At 36.8% G+C, this 20,462-nt stretch overlaps 1 protein-coding gene across 10 annotated transcripts in view; it reads right to left on the bottom strand.

The window, feature by feature from the left end:
- EML5 (EMAP like 5) overlaps nt 1–20,462 on the bottom strand; it is a 190,514-nt gene that overhangs the window by 125,334 nt on the left and 44,718 nt on the right. For 9 of the 10 annotated variants that reach the window (XM_086709055.1, XM_086709057.1, XM_086709056.1 and 6 more), the window contains 3 exons: nt 18,361–18,546; nt 16,781–16,916; nt 15,310–15,511 (listed from right to left, as the gene is read on the bottom strand). In XM_086709055.1, the coding sequence (XP_086565181.1) occupies nt 15,310–15,511; nt 16,781–16,916; nt 18,361–18,546 (524 nt within the window). Of the gene's footprint in view, nt 1–15,309; nt 15,512–16,780; nt 16,917–18,360; nt 18,547–20,462 lie in introns of those variants that run through there. The other variant, XM_086709064.1, reaches the window with a different exon arrangement.

Genomic DNA, 20,462 nt, shown 5'->3' with positions numbered 1-20,462 from the left:
ACTGATTTCTGTACATTGACTTTGTATCCTGCAACTTTGCTAAATTCATGTATCAGTTCTAGCAGACTTCTGGTGGAGTCTATCAGATTTTCCATGTATAATATCATGTCATCTGCGAAAAGTGAAAGCTTGACTTCATCTTTGCCAATTTTGATGCCTTTGATTTCCTTTTGTTGTCTGATTGCTGATGCTAGAACTTCCAACACTATGTTAAACAACAGTGGTGAGAGTGGACATCCCTGTCGTGTTCCTGATCTCAGGGAAAAAGCTCTCAGTTTTTCCCCATTGAGGATGATGTTAGCTGGGCTTTTCATAAATGGCTTTTATGATCTTTAGGTATGTTCCTTCTATTCCGACTTTCTCGAGGGTTTTTATTAAGAAACTTTGCTGAATTTTATCAAAGGCCTTTTCTGCATCGATTGACAGGATCATATGGTTCTTATCTTTTCTTTTATTAATGTGATGTATCACACTGATTGATTTGCGAATGTTGAACCAGCCCTGCATCCCAGGAATGAATCCCACTTGATCATGGTGAATATTTCTTTTTATATGCTGTTGAATTCGGTTTGCTAGTATCTTATTGAGAATTCTTGCATCCATATTCATCAGGGATATTGGCCTGTAGTTCTCTTTTTTCACTGGGTCTCTGTCTGGTTTAGGAATCAAAGTAATACTGGCTTCATAGAATGAGTCTGGAAGTTTTCCTTCCCTTTCTATTTTTTGGAATAGCTTGAGAAGGATAGGTATTATCTCTGCTTTAAACATCTGGTAGAACTCCCCGGGGAAGCCATCTGGTCCTGGACTCTTATTTGTTGGGAGATTTTTGATGACTGATTCAATTTCTTTACTGGTTATGGGTCTGTTCAAGCTTTCTATTTCCTCCTGATTGAGTTTTGGAAGCGTGTGGGTGTTTAGGAATTTGTCCATTTCTTCCAGGTTGTCCAGTTTGTTGGCATATAATTTTTCATAGTATTCCCTGATAATTGCTTGTATCTCTGAGGGATTGGTTGTAATAATTCCATTTTCATTCATGATTTTATCTATTTGTGTCATCTCCCTTTTCTTTTTGAGAAGCCTGGCTAGAGATTTATCAATTTTGTTTATTTTTTCAAAAAACCAACTCTTGGTTTCGTTGATCTGCTCTACAGTTTTTTTAGATTCTATATTGTTTATTTCTGCTCTGATCTTTATTATTTCTCTTCTTCTGCTGGGTTTAGGCTGCCTTTGCTGTTCTGCTTCTATTTCCTTTAGGTGTGCTGTTAAGATTTTGTATTTGGGATTTTTCTTGTTTCTTGAGATAGGCCTGGATTGCAATGTATTTTCCTCTCAGGACTGCCTTCGCTGCATCCCAAAGCGTTTGGATTGTTGTATTTTCATTTTGTTTCCATATATTTTTTAATTTCTTCTCTAATTGCCTGATTGACCCATTCATTCTTTAGTAGGGTGTTCTTTATCCTCCATGCTTTTGGAGGTTTTCCAGACTTTTTCCTGTGGTTGATTTCAAGCTTCATCGCATTGTGGTCTGAAAGTATGCATGGTATGATTTCAATTCTTGTATACTTATGAAGGGCTGTTTTGTGACCCAGTATGTGATCTATCTTGGAGAATGTTCCATGTGCACTCGAGAAGAAAGTATATTCTGTTGCTTTGGGATGCAGAGTTCTAACTATATCTGTCAAGTGCATCTGATCCAATGTATCATTCAGGGCCCTTGTTTCTTTATTGACCGTGTGTCTAGATGATCTATCCATTTCTGTAAGTGGAGTGTTAAAGTCCCCTGCAATTACCACATTCTTATCAATAAGGTTGCTTATGTTTGTGAGTAATTGTTTTATATATTTGGGGGCTCCTGTATTTAGAGCATAGACATTTATAATTGTTAGCTCTTCCTGATGGATAGACCCTGTGATTATTATATAATGCCCTTCTTCATCTCGTTACAGCCTTTGATTTAAAGTCTAGTTTGTCTGATATAAGTATGGCTACTCCAGCTTTCTTTTGACTTCCAGTGGCATGATAAATAGTTCTCCATCCCCTCACTCTCAATCTGAAGGTGTCCTCAGGTCTAAAATGAGTGTCTTGTAGACAGCAAATAGATGGGTCTTGTTTTTTTATCCATTCTGATACCCTATGTCTTTTGGTTGGCTCATTTAGTCCATTTACATTCAGTGTTATTACAGAAAGATATGGGTTTAGAGTCATTGTGATGTCCGTAGGTTTCATGCTTGTAGTGATGTCTCTGGTACTTTGTCTCACAGGATCCCCCTTAGGATCTCTTGTAGGGCTGGTTTAGTGGTGACGAATTCCTTCAGTTTTTGTTTGTTTGGGAAGACCTTTATCTCTCCTTCTATTCTAAATGACAGACTTGCTGGATAAAGGATTCTCGGCTGCATATTTTTTCTGTTCATCACATTGAAGATCTCCTGCCATTCCTTTCTGGCTTGCCAAGTTTCAGTAGAGAGATCAGTCACGAGTCTTATAGGTCTCCCTTTATGTTAGAGCACGTTTATCTCTAGCTGCTTTCAGAATTTTCTCTTTATCCTTGTATTTTGCCAGTTTCACTATGATATGCCGTGCAGAAGATCGATTCAAGTTACATCTGAAGGGAGTTCTCTGTGCCTCTTGGATTTCAATGCCTTTTTCCTTCCCCAGATCCGGGAAGTTCTCAGCTATTATTTCTTCAAGTACACCTTCAGCACCTTTCCCTCTCTCTTCCTCCTCTGGAATACCAATTACGCGTAGATTATTTCTCTTTAGTGCATCATTTAGTTCTCTAATTTTCCCCTCATACTCCTGGATTTTTTTATCTTTTTCTCAGCTTCTTCTTTGTCCATAATTTTATCTTCTAGTTCACCTATTCTCTCCTCTGCCTCTTCAATCCGAGCCATAGTTGTCTCCATTTTATTTTGCAGTTCATTGATCGCATTTTTTAGCTCCTCCTGGCTGTTCCTTAGTCCCTTGATCTCTGTAGCAAGAGATTCTCTGCTGTCCTTTATACTGTTTTCAAGCCCAGTGATTAATTTTATGACTATTATTCTAAATTCACTTTCTGTTATATTGTTTAAATCCTTTTTGATCAGTTTGTTAGCTGTTGTTATTTCCTGGACGTTTTTCTGAGGGGAATTCTTCCGTTTCGTCATTTTGGATAGTCCCTGGAGTGGTGCAGAACTGCGGGGCACTTCCCCTGTGCTGTCTTGAATAACTTGCGTTGGTGGGCAGGGCCGCAGTCAGACCTGATGTCTGCCCCAGGCTACCGCTGGGGCCACAGCCAGACTGGTGTGTGCCTTCTCTTCCCCTGAGCAGTTGTTTTTTTTTTAAACATTCTATTTGTTGATGTTTTATAGGAAAAATGATTTTGTATATTGCTTTTATAGCTAGGAAATTTGTTAAACTATCTTTTTAATTCCAATAATTTCTCTGCATTTTCTTGATTTTATACATATATAATCATAACATCAGCAAATGACAGTTGTTTCTTCCATTCCAAACCAAATATCTTTATATAAATATATTACACAGATATAGCCTTACTGTGCTGACAAAGATTTCTAGTCTACAGCTGAATATAATGGTGACAAATATAATGGTGAAAGTCGACATCACTGTCTTCTTCCTGATTCCAAAGGGAAAGTTTCAGTATTTCAATAACAATTATATTTACCAAAGACTTTATGCTCTACCACAAGGGTCAGCAAACCACAGCCTGTAGGCCAAACCAGGACCACTGTTTTTGTACAGTCTGGAAAGGTAAGAATGGTTTTTACATTTTTAAATGGTTGGGACAAAAATTTTAAATGACAACGTTTTGAGATATGAGAGAATTCTAAGAAATTCAAATTTCAGTGTCTGCAAATCAAGTTTCATGGAAACACAGCCACACTTTTTGTTTACATGGTTGCTTTCATACTGCAGAGGCAGAGTGGAGTTGTTGCCAAAGGAACGGCAGATGGTATGTGACGTTCATATCACTTTGTACTGCCCCTTCCATGCACTACAAATTGCAGTGACAGAGTTACAAGTTGACAGAATTTCAGTGCTAGGTGTATTAATCACATATACCCATTGTGTCAAAACAAGAAGAAAGAGAAAAGTGAACTTCACAGGTTGCATTTTTAAGGCACAGTGGAGCATGAATTATATCGTTACTGATTTAGATGGTACAGCACTGTGTTATGCAATAACACTATAGCTGCTCTAAAAAAACACAAATACAGATTAACATTACTGGACTAAGTACTCATCACGGTATCTTTGACTCACAGGAAAGCAATGATTAGAAAAATTCAAATTTAAAAATTAAAATGTGATGTCAACAAAAGTTAAGTTTCTAAGTGGCTTGTTAGCCAAACAAGGAAAGCTGTTTCTTGGTAATGGATTAATTATATTATTTTATTTATTTATTTATTTATTTATTTATTTATTTATTTATTTATTTATTTATTTAAAAAACAATTTTTTTTTCAACGTTTATTTATTTTTGGGACAGAGAGAGACAGAGCATGAATGGGCGAGGGGCAGAGAGAGAGGCAGACACAGAATCGGAAACAGGCTCCAGGCTCTGAGCCATCAGCCCAGAGCCCGACGCGGGGCTCGAACTCACGGACTGCGAGATCGTGACCTGGCTGATGTCGGACGCTTAACCGACTGCGCCACCCAGGCGTCCCCTAATTATATTATTTTTAAATTGCAATGGCTAAAGAAATGTGTCCAGAGAAAATAAATTTAAGGTTATTAGCTTTTAGGTCAGAAGAGTTTCTCAAAGAGTTGAAGGTGTTGGAAAAACCACCAACAGTTAACTAAAAACAAGACAAACAACGTTCAGTGGTTTCCCTGAATTCTGGTGAGTCAACAGATGTTAACAATACTACTCGGTTATTTATTTGAAGAGTCAATGCCAAGTTTGAAGCAATGAAAAATTAGTTTCTGTCGCTAGTCGGTGTGGAATAACTGCAAGCTAGAATGTTTTCAAAGACGTAAGTGAAAAAGCACTAAACCAATACAATGTAAAGTGGCATTAGATGGGGCTGAAAAACATGGATAGAAGAAAATAGCCGTGGCAAACTTACAAAGCCTATTAAAATGTAAGGTTTTGTTCAAAAAGCCTACAATTATTCAGTTTTTTTTTTAAGTTTATTTATTTTGAGAGAGCGAGAGAATACCCCAAGCAGGCTCTGTGCTTTGAGTGCGGAGCTGGAGGCACGGCTTGATCCCATGTTGTGAGAATCACCAAACCAAAAGTCAGATGTTCAACTGAGCAACCTGAGCCACCCAGGTACCCCTCACTATATTATTCTTTAGCAAGTATTTTGCAAACAAAACAACAAAAAAAACTGAATCATGTTTTGAACCAATAGTTCTGAAGTTTTGTCAGGAACAGAAGCTCAAAATCCTGACTTGCTGTACCACACAGCAGTTAATGGCTTAATTAACAGTGGTAAAGTATTATTATGCTATTTTGATCTCAGAGTCTAGAATGAAAATTTTCAGAACCAGAAATGCCCTCAATTACTATTATAAAAACTTAACAGCTTTGGAAATTAGCTTTCACTGAAGATTTGATGCTGTTTCTTAATGAATTCAATCTAAAGTTACAATGTAGGGGCGCCTGGGTGGCGCAGTCGGTTAGGCGTCCGACTTCAGCCAGGTCACGATCTCGCGGTCCGTGAGTTCGAGCCCCGCGTCAGGCTCTGGGCTGATGGCTCAGAGCCTGGAGCCTGTTTCCGATTCTGTGTCTCCCTCTCTCTCTGCCCCTCCCCCGTTCATGCTCTGTCTCTCTCTGTCCCAAAAATAAATAAACGTTGAAAAAAAAAAAATAAAGTTACAATGTAAAAGAAGCAATTTTATGTAAAACTTATACCATGGTAAAGTTATTTTGACAATAACTAATGTTGTTTGAATAACATCATCAAGCAGCTTTATACTACTCTTCCTGTGCTATCAAAACTTGAAACAAGATCTCTATTCCCACACAAATTACAGGGGATATTTTTTTCAGAGGTGTTTTAGCAGAGTATGCTGGCCTACATTCCATGGGTGTGCCTTGAGGTTTTTTTTCTTTTTCTTTTTTTAAATGTATTTATTTAAACTCAAGTTAGTTAACATACAGTGTAGTATTGGTTTCAGGAGTAGAACCTAGTGATTCATCCCTTATATATAACACCCAGTGTTCATGCCAACAAGTGTCCTCCTTAATGCCCATCACCCATTTAGCCCATCCCCCTACCCACCACCTCTCCAGCAACCCTCAGTTTATTCTCTGTATTTACGAACCTCTTATGGTTTGCCTCCTGTTTTTATCTTATTTTGCCTTCCCTTCCCCTATGTTCATAATGTTTTGTTTCTTAAATTCCGTATATGAGTGAAATCATATGGGATCTGTCTTTCTCTAACTTATTTCACTTAGCATAAAACATTCTAGCTCCATCCACGTCATTGCAAATGGCAAGATTTCATTCTTTTTGAACGGGCCCTGGGTCTTGACATCTGCCCCCATGCCCTAGGAGAAAGCTACAAAGGTCAAGTTCAGTCAAAGGAAGACAAATGCCCTCAAGGCAAAGTGGCATTGGCCTGCTTGTGCTCCTAAATTCCCATTTTCTTTCACGATTTGGATAATAGTTCTTTAATATCTTGACTATTCCTTGAAGATTTTACATTTTAACCAACATTTTTAGTTGTTTTCAATGCAAGAGATCCTTCCCAATAACTTCCCCAACAAAACAGAAACCTAAGACTGAGCAATTACTTCTAAAGGACAAGCTGCCTTTTTTCCAACAGTTATGCAACTGGTAATAGCAGTTCTCCTAAAATGAATTATAAGATAGTTCCTAACAAAGCACATGGGTAAGTGTAATCCCACACTAAATTTCCAGGTGGACACAGAGCTATGGCATTTCCCATCCACAGAGAACTGAGTAGCGCAATGACAGCAAAAAACAGGATGGATTAACACTGTTATCTAGAATGATCAGGTTGCATATTCCACTTTATTTCTTATACTGAAGTAAATTTTACACAGGTTAGCAGTTAAACATACAAAATAAAGCCATTAAAACACAGAAGCATATACTGAAAACTTTTTTAACTTTGCAGATTTCTCGATGGTAGAAAACTCAGAAATCATAAAAGAAAATATTGTTCAGTTCATAAAATAACAAAAAAAACCCATTTGTGTGGCAAAAAACCTAAGCAAAGTAAAAAGCAAGTAACAAATTGGTGAAAATTATTTTCAACTTACATCAGAAACAGTTAATATCTATAACATATAAAAAACTGCTAACTATAAAGGAGGAAATAATCTACAATCCTACAAAAAATGATAAGAAATGTGAATAGATTACACAAAGGATTCCAGGGAACCAACAATGTTTTAAACTAGTAAATGAGAAAGAATTAAGCACTTTCCTGTTTTCTTGTACAGATTATACCCAAGATAACCAAATAGTTGATGAGGAGAAATTCTTTTTATAGAGATAGGATACCTAACTAATGACTATGAGTGATGAAGTTAAAATACCATATATGAAACTCTTAATAAAAGATCTAGGTCGTGGATTTTTGACAGGTGCAATACTGCCCCAAAGGGACTAAAAATGATTATTTTTTATTTGTTTCAAGCTTTTAAATTCTAGTTAGTTAATATATAGTGTAATACTGGTTTCAGAGGTAGAATTTAGTAATTCTTCACTTACATGTAACACCGAGTGCTCTTCACAAGTGCCCTTAGTGCCCACTAAGCACTGGCATCCTCTGCCTTCCTCTGCCCACCTCCCCTCCAGCAACCCTCAGTTTGTTCTCTATAGTTAAGGGTCTCTTATGGTTTGCCTCCCTCTCTTTTTTCCCTTTTTTCCTCCTTCCTCTATGTTCATCTGTTTTTTTTCTTAAATTCCACATGAGTGAAATCATATGGTATTTGTCTTTCTCTGACTTGTTTTGCTTCACATAATGCACTCTAGCTCCACCCACATCATTGCAAATGGCAAGATTTCATTCCTTTTGATAGCTGAATAATATTGGTGTGCACGCACGCACGTTTGTGTATATACCATATCTTCTCTATCCATTTATCAGATGAACATTTTGGCTCTTTCCATAATTTGCCTATTGTTGATAGTGCTGCTACAGACATTGGAGTGCACGTGTCCCTTCAAATCAGTGTTTTTGTATCCTTTGGATAAATACCTAGTAGTACAATTGCTGGGTCATAGGGTAGTTCTATTTTTAACTTTTTGAGGAAATGCCATACTGTTTTCTACAGTGGCTGCACCAGTTTGCATTCCCACCAAGAGTGTAAGAAGGTTCCCAAGGGGGCTAAAAATTAGTCCTTAGGAATGAAAATTTTAAATAGTATAATGGTTTGTGGCTCTCTAATGGGCCAAAATACAAAAACAGAGATGTACTTTTTGTGGTGTTAAAATTTCACATGAAGGGGGTATAATCTGGGGAAAAAATATCTAAAAATTCTCATTAGGAAAACAATTCAAAAAAGGTTGAGAAACAGTGAAGTAGATAATAACCATCAATGGCTGCTAAAATGATTTAAAAAAGAGAATACACATTAGATACCACCAAACAGGGATACACGTTACCGTCTAGGAAATATTCTTGGTTAAAATTTGTAACTGCATCTCGTCAAATCTCTAGACCTACTTATCAGTTTATACAATAAAGGGAAGAGAGAATGTATTAAAATACATTGAGTGTGCAAGTTGGCCAAATCCAGAATGTGGGGAGCTCTGGAAGGTGAATACTTAGTTTCTTCAACAAATAAGAATAAAAAGGGGGAGGGAGGATGGAAGCTACAGAAAAAGATTTAAAGGACATATCGACAACCAGGCACCCCAAGTTAAACCACAAATTTCTGATATCAGGTCCTGGTTAAGACATGAGAATTTGCATTTCTTATAAGGAATATTGATGCTGCTAGTCCAAGAACCACACTTTGAGAACCACTATCATAGACCATCTGCTAATTTCTTTCAAATATAGACAGATGTGAGATATTTTAAAGTAATTAGAGAAAAACCAATGAGCTAACAGAAAATAGGCAAAGAACTTGAACAGACAGGTCAGAGAAAAGGAAATACAAATGTCCTCTAAACATAAGTAAACATACTCAACACCTCTCAATATGAGAGAAATGAGTGTTTTCACAGCATAACAAAAGATCATTTCATACCTTTTGGGATAATTAGTGCTGCCATGGGTATGGGAAAACAGGCACTGCCATACGTTATATGGCATATATATGGTTATATACATACGTTTTCACACAGCATTCCTTTGGGTCCTTAGAGTTAGGCTCCAAGGAAGGTCCATATACTACAGTTGTTGATATGTCCTTTAAATCTTTTTCTGTAGCTTCCTTCCTCCCTCCCCCCTTTTTATTCTTAAGTTATTGAAGAAACTAAGTATTTGCCTTCCAGAGCTCCCCACATTCTGGATTTGGCTAACTTGCACACTCACTGTATTTTAATACATTATCTCCTCTGTTTATTGTATACACAGGTATATAAATGGTTATTGCCTCTATATAAGACATTATCTATCAAAATTTAAAATGCATACATCATTTGAACACTAAGAAGTTCCACAGAGATATGCATGTTTACACATGTACAAAATAGCATAGTAAAAGGACATTCATTGCAAGCACTGTATTTAATAGCACAAAACTGGAAGAACCTAAATTCTCATCAATAATGGACTAGGAAGATGGTAGAAGGATCCTAAGCTTACCTCCTCACATGTATACATGGAGGCAACAGCTACATGTAATACAATTCACTCTGAAGATAACCTGAAGATTAACAGGACAGATTGACTATAGCTAAAGACATAAAGTAGCAGTCAAAACAGGAATGGTAGGGGGAGCAGAGACATAGTCGGGTACCACATCCCCAGCACAACAAACTACAAGCAGGAGGGATATTCCAGGTACAGAGATCCACCCTGAGGACCAAGGGGATCAAGCCCCGCATCGAGTACCCCAGGCCCTTGGTATGTGTGGTAGAAAGATGAGTTCCTATAACATCTGGCTTTGAAAGTAAGTGGGGCTTAATTCCAGCAGCTTTGAAAATCAGCAAGACTTTACTCCAGGAGAGTCAGATGGCTACAGGGAATTAAGACTTTGCTCTGCAAGGGACCAGCACACTTCATCACTTGGTCAGAGACCCAGCACAGAAGTAGCAGTTTGAAAAGCACCGGGGTTTATTTATATCTGAAAGAGATTTACTGACTAATTTTAGGGTGCGTGCTGGAGGGGCAGGAATCTGTAGAAGCTTTCTCTGGGAATAGAAGTGCTAGCGAGTACCATCTTCTTGCTCTCCTTCAGCCTGATACTCTGTATCTATCTTGCTAGCACCCCTTGCCCTGCAGCAGGGTTCCCCTGTGGACTCACCTCACCCAACTTACCTGCTCCTGTAGGTGCCCCAATGAAGTGACTCCTACTCCACCATTCCTGGTGAGCAGCCTCAGCCAGGGCTGATGTCTCCCCAAAGTGACAACCACCCTGCCACACCTGGTGGGGAGCCTAGGCCAGACAACTACCCCTCCAAAATGACTCTTGCATCAGAGAAGGGGAGGCAGCCCCACCCAAACAGCATTCCCAGATCAACTGTGGCCCAATCACAATAATAGGGTGCACATGGCTCACACAGGGGACACTTCTGGGTCTGGTTCTGGTGACTGGGAGGGACTGCACTACTGGGCCCTGAAGGACACCTTCTACATAAGGTCACTATGTAGATCAGGAAAAATCAGGAAACGTAGCTCAACTACCTAATACACACAAATAAACTCAGGTCAGACAAAATGAGGAGACAAAGGATGAATATGTCCCAAAATGAAAGAGTTAAGACAAAACCTCAGAAAAAGAACTAAACAAAATGGAAGAAAGCAATCTACCTGATAAAGAGTTCAAACTAATGCTCATAAGGATGTTCACCAGACTTGAGTGAAGACTGGATGAACTTATTGAGAACTGGACCACTTTTTCTACCGTATACAAAAATTAGCTCAAAATGTATTAAAGGCCAAATATAAAACCTGAAACCATAAAACTCTGAAAAGAAAACACAGGAAGTAAATTTGGCCTTGGACATCAGCCTTAGCAATATTTTTCTGGATCTGTCTCCTCAGGCAAGGGAAGCAAAAATAAAAACAAAAAATAAACAATTGGGACTACATCAAAAAAGCTTTTGCACAGTGAAGCCATCAACAAAACAAAAAGGCAACCTACTGAATGGGAGGAAATATTTATAAAAGATATATCCAATAAGGGGTTAATATTTTAAAAATATAAAGAATTCATATAACTCAACACCAAAAGAAATCCAATTTAAAGCTGGACAGAAGACCTAAATAGACATTTTCCCAGAGAAGACTTGCAGATGGCCAACAGACACATGGAAAGATGGTCAGCATCACTCATCATCAGGGAAATGCAAATCAAAACCACAATAACATAATCACCTCACCCTTGTCAGAATGGCTAGTGTCTAACGACAAGAAATAACAAGTCTTAGTGAGGATGTGGACAAAAGGAACTCTTGTGTCTTACTCGTGGGAGGGTAAATTGGTACAGCCAATAAGGAAGCAATATGGATAGTTCCCCCCAAAATTAATATTAATACCATATAAGCCAGTAACTGCACTTCTGGGTACTGACTCAAAAAACCAAAACCAATAATTCAACAATATACATATATTCCCATGTTCATTGCTGCATTATTTATAACAGCCAAGATATGGAAACAATCTTAAGTACTCATCAACATACTAATGTATAAAATTGGCAAAGAAAAAGTCAAACTTCTACTCTTCACAGATGCCATGGTACTCTACATGGAAAATGCAAAAGACTCCATCAAAAAACTGCTAGAACTGGCACATGAATTCAGCAGAGTCGCAGGATATAAAATCAACGTATAGAAACTGCTGCATTTCTATACACCAGTAACGAAGCAGCAGAAACAGAAACCAAGGAATCGATCCCATTCACTTTTTTAAAGATTAGTTATTTGTGGGGCGCCTGGGTGGCGCAGTCGGTTAAGCGTCCGACTTCAGCCAGGTCACGATCTCGCGGTCCGTGAATTCGAGCCCCGCGTCGGGCTCTGGGCTGATGGCTCAGAGCCTGGAGCCTGTTTCCGATTCTGTGTCTCCCTCTCTCTCTGCCCCTCCCCCGTTCGTGCTCTGTCTCTCTCTGTCCCAAAAATAAATAAACGTTGAAAAAAAAAATTTTTAAAGATTAGTTATTTGAAAAAGGGCATGCGAGTGGGGAAAGGACAGAGAATGGGAGAGAGAATCCCATGCAGACTCCACACCATCAACGTGAAGTCCAATGTGGGGCTTGAACTCACACACTGTAAGACCAGACCTGAGATGAAGTCAGACACTTAACCAACTGAGCCACTGAGGCATCCCTCTATCCCATTTACAACTGTACCAAAAACTATAAGATACCTAAGAATATTCCTAACCAAACAGGTAGATCTTTAGTCTGAAAACTACACTTATGAAACACTTATGAAAGAAATTGAAGAAGACACAAAGAAAAGGAAAAACATTCCATGCTATGGATTGGAAGAACAAATATTGTTAAAATGTCTATACTACCCAAAGCAATCTATGCATTCAATGCAATCTCTATCAACATAACACCAGCATTCTTCACAAAGCTAGAACAAATAATTCTAAAATTTGTACGGAACCAGAAACCTTGAATAGCTACATCAATACTGAAAAAGAAAAGTGGCAGGCATCACTATTCCAGACTTCAAGCTGTATTACAAAGCTGTACTCATAAAGACAGTATGGTACTGGCACAAAAATAGACACATAGATCAAGGGAACAGAATAGAGAACACAGAAATAGACCCACAAGTATATGGTCAACAAATCTTTGATGAGGCAATAAAGAATTTCCAATGGAAAAAAGTCAGTCTTTTTCCAAATGGTATTGGGAAAACTAGACAGCAACATGCATACAGAACCCCTTTTTTATACCATTCACAAAAACAAACTCAAGATGGTGAAAGACCTGGGGCGCCTGGGTGGCTCAGTCGGTTAAGCGGCTGACTTCGGCTCAGGTCACGATCTCGCGGTCCATGAGTTCGAGCCCCACGTCGGGCTCTGTGCTGATGGCTCAGAGCCTGGAGCCTGTTTCAGATTCTGTGTCTCCCTCTCTCTGACCCCCCCCCCCCCCCCCGCCGTTCATGCTCTGTCTCTCTCTGTCTCAAAAATAAATGTTAAAAAAAAAAAATTAAAAAAAAAAAAAAAGATGGTGAAAGACCTAAATGTGCAAAAGGAAACCATCAAAATCCTAGAGGAGAACACGGGCACCAACTTCTTTGACTTTGGCCATAGCTACTTCTTATTAGACACATCTCCATAGGCAAGGGAAACAAAAGCAAAAATGAACTGTTGGGACTTCTTCAAGATAAGAAGATTCTGAAAAGCAAAGGAAACAATCAGTAAAACTAAAAGGCAACCTATAACAGGGAAAAAGATATTTCCAAATGACATATTGGATAAAGGGCTAGTATCCCAGATCTATAAAGAACTTACCAAATTCAACACTCAAAAAAAAAAAAAATCCAGTGAAGAAATGGGCAAAAGACATGAAGAGACAGTTCTCCAAAGAAGGCATTCAAATGACTAACAGACACACGAAAAAATGTTCAACATCACTCATCATCAGGGAAATACAAATCAAACCACAAATCAATACTACCTCACACCAGTCAGAATGGCTAAAATTAACAACTCAGAAAACAATAGATGTTGGCAAGGATGCAGAGAAAAGGGAACCTTACACTGTTTGTGGGAATGCAAACTGGTGCAGACACTGTGGACAACAGTGCTCTGGAGGTTCCTCAGAAAGTTAAAGATAGAACTACCCTACAATCCAGCAATTGAACTACTAGGAATTTACCCAAGGGATACAAACATACTGACTCGAAGAGGTACATGCACCCCAATGTTTATAGCAGCACTATCAACAATGGCCAAATTATAGAAAGAGCCCAAATGTCCATTGATGAATGGCTAAAGAAGAGAAGATGTGTACACACGCGTGTGTGTGCATACACACACACACACACATAAACACACACACACTCTCTGGAATATTATTCAGCCCATCAAAAAGAATAAAATCTTGCCATTTGCAATGACATGGATAGAACTAAAGTGTATTATGCTAAGTGAAATAAGTCAGTTAGAGAAAGACAAATACCATATGATTTCACTCATATGTGGAATTTAAGAAGCAAAACAGATGAACATAGGGGAGGTGGAAGGGGGGAAGAGAGGGAGACAAACCCTAAGAGACTCTTAACTATAGAGTACAAACTGAGGGTTGGCTGGTGGGGGGTGGGAGGTCCGTAGGGCAATGGGCTAAATGGTTGATGGATAAAGGAGGACAATTGTGATGAGCAGTGGGTGTTATATGTAAGTGATGAATCACTAAATTCAACTCCTGAAACCAGTACTACACGTTAGCTAACTGGAATTTAAATAAAATCTTGGAAAGAAAAAAAATAGATTAATGGATAAACAAGGTATGGTATATATACAAAATGGAATTGGCCATAAAAAAAGAATGAAATCTTGCCATTTCCAACAACATGAATGGACCTAGAGGATATTAAGCTAAGTCAAATTAAGTCAGGAAAAGCAAATACCATATGATTTCTCTTATATATGTAATCTAAAAAACAAACAAAAAAAACCCCAGATTCATAAATACAGAGAACAAACGTGGTTGTCAGAGTGGCGGAGGATGGAGAAATGGGAAAAGTAGAGGAAGGAGATTAAGAGGTACAAACTTTCAGTTATAAAATAAGTCACAAGATGAAAAGAACAGCATAAGGAGTATAGTTAATATTGTAATAACTTTGGTGATGACAGATAATAACTATACTCATTGCGGTCAGCATTTTGTAAAGTATATAATTGTTGAATCATTATGTTATACACCTGAAACTAATGTAATACTATATGTCAACTCTATTTTAATTAGAAAAAATAGTTTAGTTGAATAAATTACAGTATATCCATGCAGTGGGATATTATATGACTATTAAAAAGACAGAGATATCTGTGAACATGTTGATATGGAACAATCTTCAACTTATGTTATCAAGAGAAAAGAAATCTTGTAAGTTGTTTATTCTATTAAATACCAATTAATTATGTTCAGTTGTATACTGTAAGCTGTTAATATTTAAATCAAAGTATTTTTATGAAGTTTTTATGTTTTTCTAAGGAAAAATTCCAGCCTATGCAATTATGCTATGATCTGCTTACCTGACTGAACGATCGTCACTTCCAGTCACAGCCAAAGGTTTTGTAGGATGAACAGCAAGTGCCCAAAGTTCACCTTCACAATGCCCTTGCATAATTAGGAAAGGTTTATTCCTTTCATGCACCACAATTTCGAAAATTTCACTGTCCTGTGTTCCAACTAGAATGTGGTCACCTCGCCAGCAAACACTCCTCACAGACAAACCTAGTCAAAAGTAAATTGTATTTAAGATCAGTGCTGTAATAACATAATGCCGATCTGCTAAATCAATTTTTGTACCTTTTATCCCTTAGATGTAAGACAAAAGAAATCTCCAAGTCTTTGATCTACACATTGTCTTCAATTATCCATTTTGTTTGCTATCTGTAATGATAGTTCTCTCTTGCTATATGCCTAATTTCTATCCATCCTTCAAGACATACGTTCTTCTTCCTCATAGACAACTCCATAGTCTGACCACTTCTTCAGCCATCTCAAAATTAATTAAGCAGGAACGACAAAGTAATTGTACTATTTTTCTCTGTATAATAATCTGACTTTTCATGTGTCTATATTTCATTTCTTCCATCTGTTCACCAAAGCATTAAAAAGAGAGACTTCTACTTTTTCTGTATATTCCACAATCCCTTTTATAACCTTAGGAAAGCTAGTGTTTCTCTACTTTCTCATCTGTATCATGTGGCCAACATAAAGATACTGTGAACTTTACAATGTTCTTGTAAAGGTCAAATAGGACAAAGTGTCAAATTATTTTGCAAACTTTAAGGTACAATAATGCTCAACAAAACGAATGAAAATAGCGTAACAGTTAACATTTACTAGATGATTATTATGTGCCAGACAGTCTTCTAAACACTTTATACATATTAAATTAGCTCATTTAATCCTAGGAGACAGTCTTATTCTCACTTATGGAGGAGATTAAATATGTAGCCCAAGGTCACCCACCTAGTAAGCTGACTGAAATAAGGCTTAACCATAGACTTCTGCAACTTCCAATCCTAAGTACCGCGCTAGTGAATAAAACTCTTATTTTTATTGTGAAAGACTGTTTTAATATATCAATTTTTTAAGTCCCTAAAGAAGAAAAAATCTCCCAATTGAACAAAACTTTCCTCAACCCTCAACACGTTTTATTTTCAACAGTTTGCTAAATAGTTATATTTAGCATTCTAACAGATAAATATTTTCAAAATCCAAGGTTACCTAAGCAAGCCCTTATCCCATCTCTCTGTAAATCCCATTTTAATAAGCATTAGACATATACAAGAATCCCTGTCATAATAGAAAACCTAGACTGTCTTCAGGCAAACTCTCCTCTTCAATAAAAGGAGATCAATTAAATCTATACAGTAGGAATGGGTAAATTTAAATATCATTTATATTTATAAAACCTACATTTATATTTACTAAAGAAACAGACAATCCTTGGTACATTTAGAATCTGTCTAGTAGTGACACATTTGTTATTACCTTTGTATCCCTGGTCTGTTTCCCTGAGATCAATCACAGTAATCGGTTTAAAAGTTAAATCCCAAAGGCGAATACAGCCATCTCTGCCACCAGTAGCAAAGCCTTCTTCACAAGCATTCATACTAAAAATTCCTGCCTAGCGGAGAAAATAAAATAATTTAACAATATGTACTCTTTAAGAAAATCTGTAATGTAGGCAGAAACCCACTTTAAAAGATTTTGGTATGACAGCAATCAACAAATACAACAGAAAACACAAATGAAAATCTAGAAATAAATCTATGTATACATGTATCTATGTACAATATATGACCAATGATATGGACATATAGAGACATATATAAAGTTAAACCTTATACCACGTATAAAAATGAATTGTAGACATTACATTCTAAATGTGAGAAATAAATGTTAGAAAAGAGTCAAAAGAACATTTATGTAACTTTGAGCTATGAAAGACCTTTTATGCAAGGCAGTTTACCCATAAGCCATAAAGGAAAACAAATTTTTCATATGACAAAAGATATAAGCAAAGGCAAACAGATTGGGGAAATATCTGCAATGTGTATGACCACTGAAAGGTTAATACCCTAACATACAAATGAATAAAGAAAACCCACGGACAAAAATAACAAAAAAGAGCAAAGGGTAAGAAAAACCAATTAATAGAAAAGGAATTTCAACCAGTCAACAAATATATGAAATTACATATATTTAGGAAACAAAATCAAAACAAGAAGTTACTACTTGTCACCCAGAAAACAAGCAAAAATTTACAACAGTGGTTAAATCCTGCACTGAGGAATATGAAGAGCAAACTGGTATTTTTATATACTGATGATGAAAATGTAAGTTGCCACAACCTTTGTGAAAAAGAATCTGATATTTCTGGTCTTTTGCTTAAAGCAAGTCCTGTTCTAAGTAGTTCTTTAATGTATTTAATATGTAACATATTATATATTTATCGTGGTTCATATAAATACATTTAATAACTTTTCTACTTGAGATCTTACTGCTCACCATGGGGCAGCTCTGTGCTCTCTAGGTCCCTTCATTATGTGAGGGACCCAACTGCTAAAAATCCCTAATCCAAAAAACACTAAAAAGTTTTAACAACAGATTTTTTCCCAGTTTGATAACTTTTCTATATGAAAATCTCAGGAATTACAAAAATTAAATTCCGTTGCCACTCACTTAATGAAATAATAATATTAAAATTAAAAAGGTATATTTTTTCTAGAATATTACCCACAAGAGTTCTAGCTTTATTCTGTTGTAGTTAATCTAGAATACTTTTACTGTTGAATTTAATAAGCTTTTTATCAATAATACTCTGAGGAAGATACAAATACCAGAGCAATGGCTTGAACAAGGTAGTAATTATACTAATTTAATAAATATCTGCATGTCTAATTGCATAACACTTCTTCACTGAAATCTTGAAAACAGGCTAATTCAGTTAGAACAACATTTTTCAAGTAACTGAATTGACTAGAAAGTCTGCTACATTACATAATCTTTTGCTCTACAAGAAGGTAAGCAGTTATCGAAAAGTGTTTAAAATATTTAAATATACTTACAGTATGGGCTCCTTGTATTGTCCTTATAAGATTGATTCCTTTCCAAACATATATATCCCCATTAAGTGCACCAGAATATGTTAATTCATCCCTTGCACAGGCCAGGCACAAAATTGTCTGAAGGTCACCAGTTTTACCAAAGACCCCTCGTTTTGGGGTCAGAGCATTTCCACATAAACTCCAGAACTAAAAGGTACACAGTATAATCAAATTACCAAAGAATGCTTATAAAATAAAGTAAAATATTTCTAGTACTTTGAAGCTATATTAGATTAGCAGACTAAAAATTACCTAAGAAATTCCCTTATGAAACATTAGCTTTCAAATGTTCACATCCTCATCCTAGTGTTGTCAATAGCTATATTATAGCTGATAAGCCACTGGTTTCAATCCTTATCTGTAAGAATAAGGGGGGTGAACTAGATTATTTTAAAAATAGGCTATGCTTCCCCCCTTCAGTTTCTGAAAAAAATTTACATGAAACTCAGACATTGAAAGACTTGGCTATGGGTTAGCAATGAAAATGAAGATAAGACATCAGACACTCTTAGGAAAGAGGACCAACCTAACGTTAGTTAGGTAAAGTTAGTAAAGATGGGGGGAAAATGGTGTTCTCACTGATATTTTCAAAGCTGAGCAATTCTTTTACTTGTCAAGCTTAAAAGATACACATTTGGAATAATTAGTTCATTCTTAGGAGAAAATGGGAAGTCAAACATAAATCTTCATGACCAAGGTTTTTATTCTTTTATGTGAATTCAGGTAAATTTTAATAGTGTGTAGAAAGAAATAAACAAAAATGGATTAGGGCATTGATTTACAGAATAAATAGTTTTGCATAAAGAAATTTGGCCCAGAGAATAAATTCAACTTTATAGTAAGTAAATTACCACTTAAAATAACATTGATACATAAACATCTCCCCTCATCTGTTGAGATCTTATTTTAAGACCTAAAGATCTTAGTTTAAAACCTGAAGCCTCGGTGTGCCTGGGTGGCTCAGTCGGTTGAGTGGCCGACTTCGGCTCAGGTCATGATCTCGCGGTCCATGGGTTCGAGCCCCGCGTCAGGCTCTGTGCTGACAGCTGTGCTGACAGCTCAGAGCCTGGAGCCTGTTTCGGATTCTGTGTCTCCCTCTCTCTGACCCTCCCCCGTTCATGCTCTGTCTCTCTCTGTCTCAAAAATAAACGTTAAAAAAAAAAAATTAAAAAAAAAACCTGAAGCCTCAAAAAATTATGATACTTATCCATTCAATAATGAATGCTTTAATCAATGAATTTTTATGATTTTTCATTCTAAAAGCCCCATGATCCCTTTGCACAAGGATAGCTGGTTCTCTTCCTATCAGCAAATCCCTATTTCAACCTACTATTTATTTTCATCTAGGAGTGATTCTCAAATTTGGCTGCACATTAGACCTCACCTGAGAGAAATGATAAAACATAGTATGCTGAGCCCCCACAGAGATAAACTGAGACAGAATCTCCAGAGAGTCAAACCCAGGTATCCAAAATTTTTGATGCTCAGAGTAAAGCACTCATGTTCTATAATCCAGATCAATGCTAGCTAATAGAACTTTCCGCGATGATGAAAATATTCTCTTTCTCTATACATATATATATATACACACACTGTCCAATAGAGTAACCACTGGATACATGTGGGTCTTAAGCATTTGAAATGTGATGACTGGGGTGACAGAAGAAGTGATTAAACTTTATTTAACTTTAATTAACTTAAATAGCTACATGTAGCTAGTTGCTACTGTACTGGCCAGTGAAGTTCTAGATCATCTTTGGGACTTCGTTTCCTCACGTGTACTGCCTGTAAAGACATCTACCATACTTTCCATTGACTCAACTACAAGAAAAGAAATGTCACTCAGTAAAAATATAGTTTAATTCAGAAGAATCATGTGTTTAATACCTGAAAATGGAACTTTCAGTTTTATTTATAATACAAAACAGTAATGTTTATTAATTTGCCAATAATTTATTAAGCATTTTATATCAAGAATAACAAACACCATCTTGTTCATCACAGATGAAAAAGACAAAAATGTCTACCTTTGTAGTATTTGTACTACCCTTGCAGTAAGGTAC

Source organism: Puma concolor, chromosome B3, assembly GCF_028749965.1.
Source record: "Puma concolor isolate L17-30 chromosome B3, mPumCon1.1.hap2, whole genome shotgun sequence".
NCBI lineage: Eukaryota > Metazoa > Chordata > Mammalia > Carnivora > Felidae > Puma > Puma concolor.
Note: the sequence above shows the minus strand (reverse complement) of the source record. Positions and strands in the feature narration are given on the sequence as shown.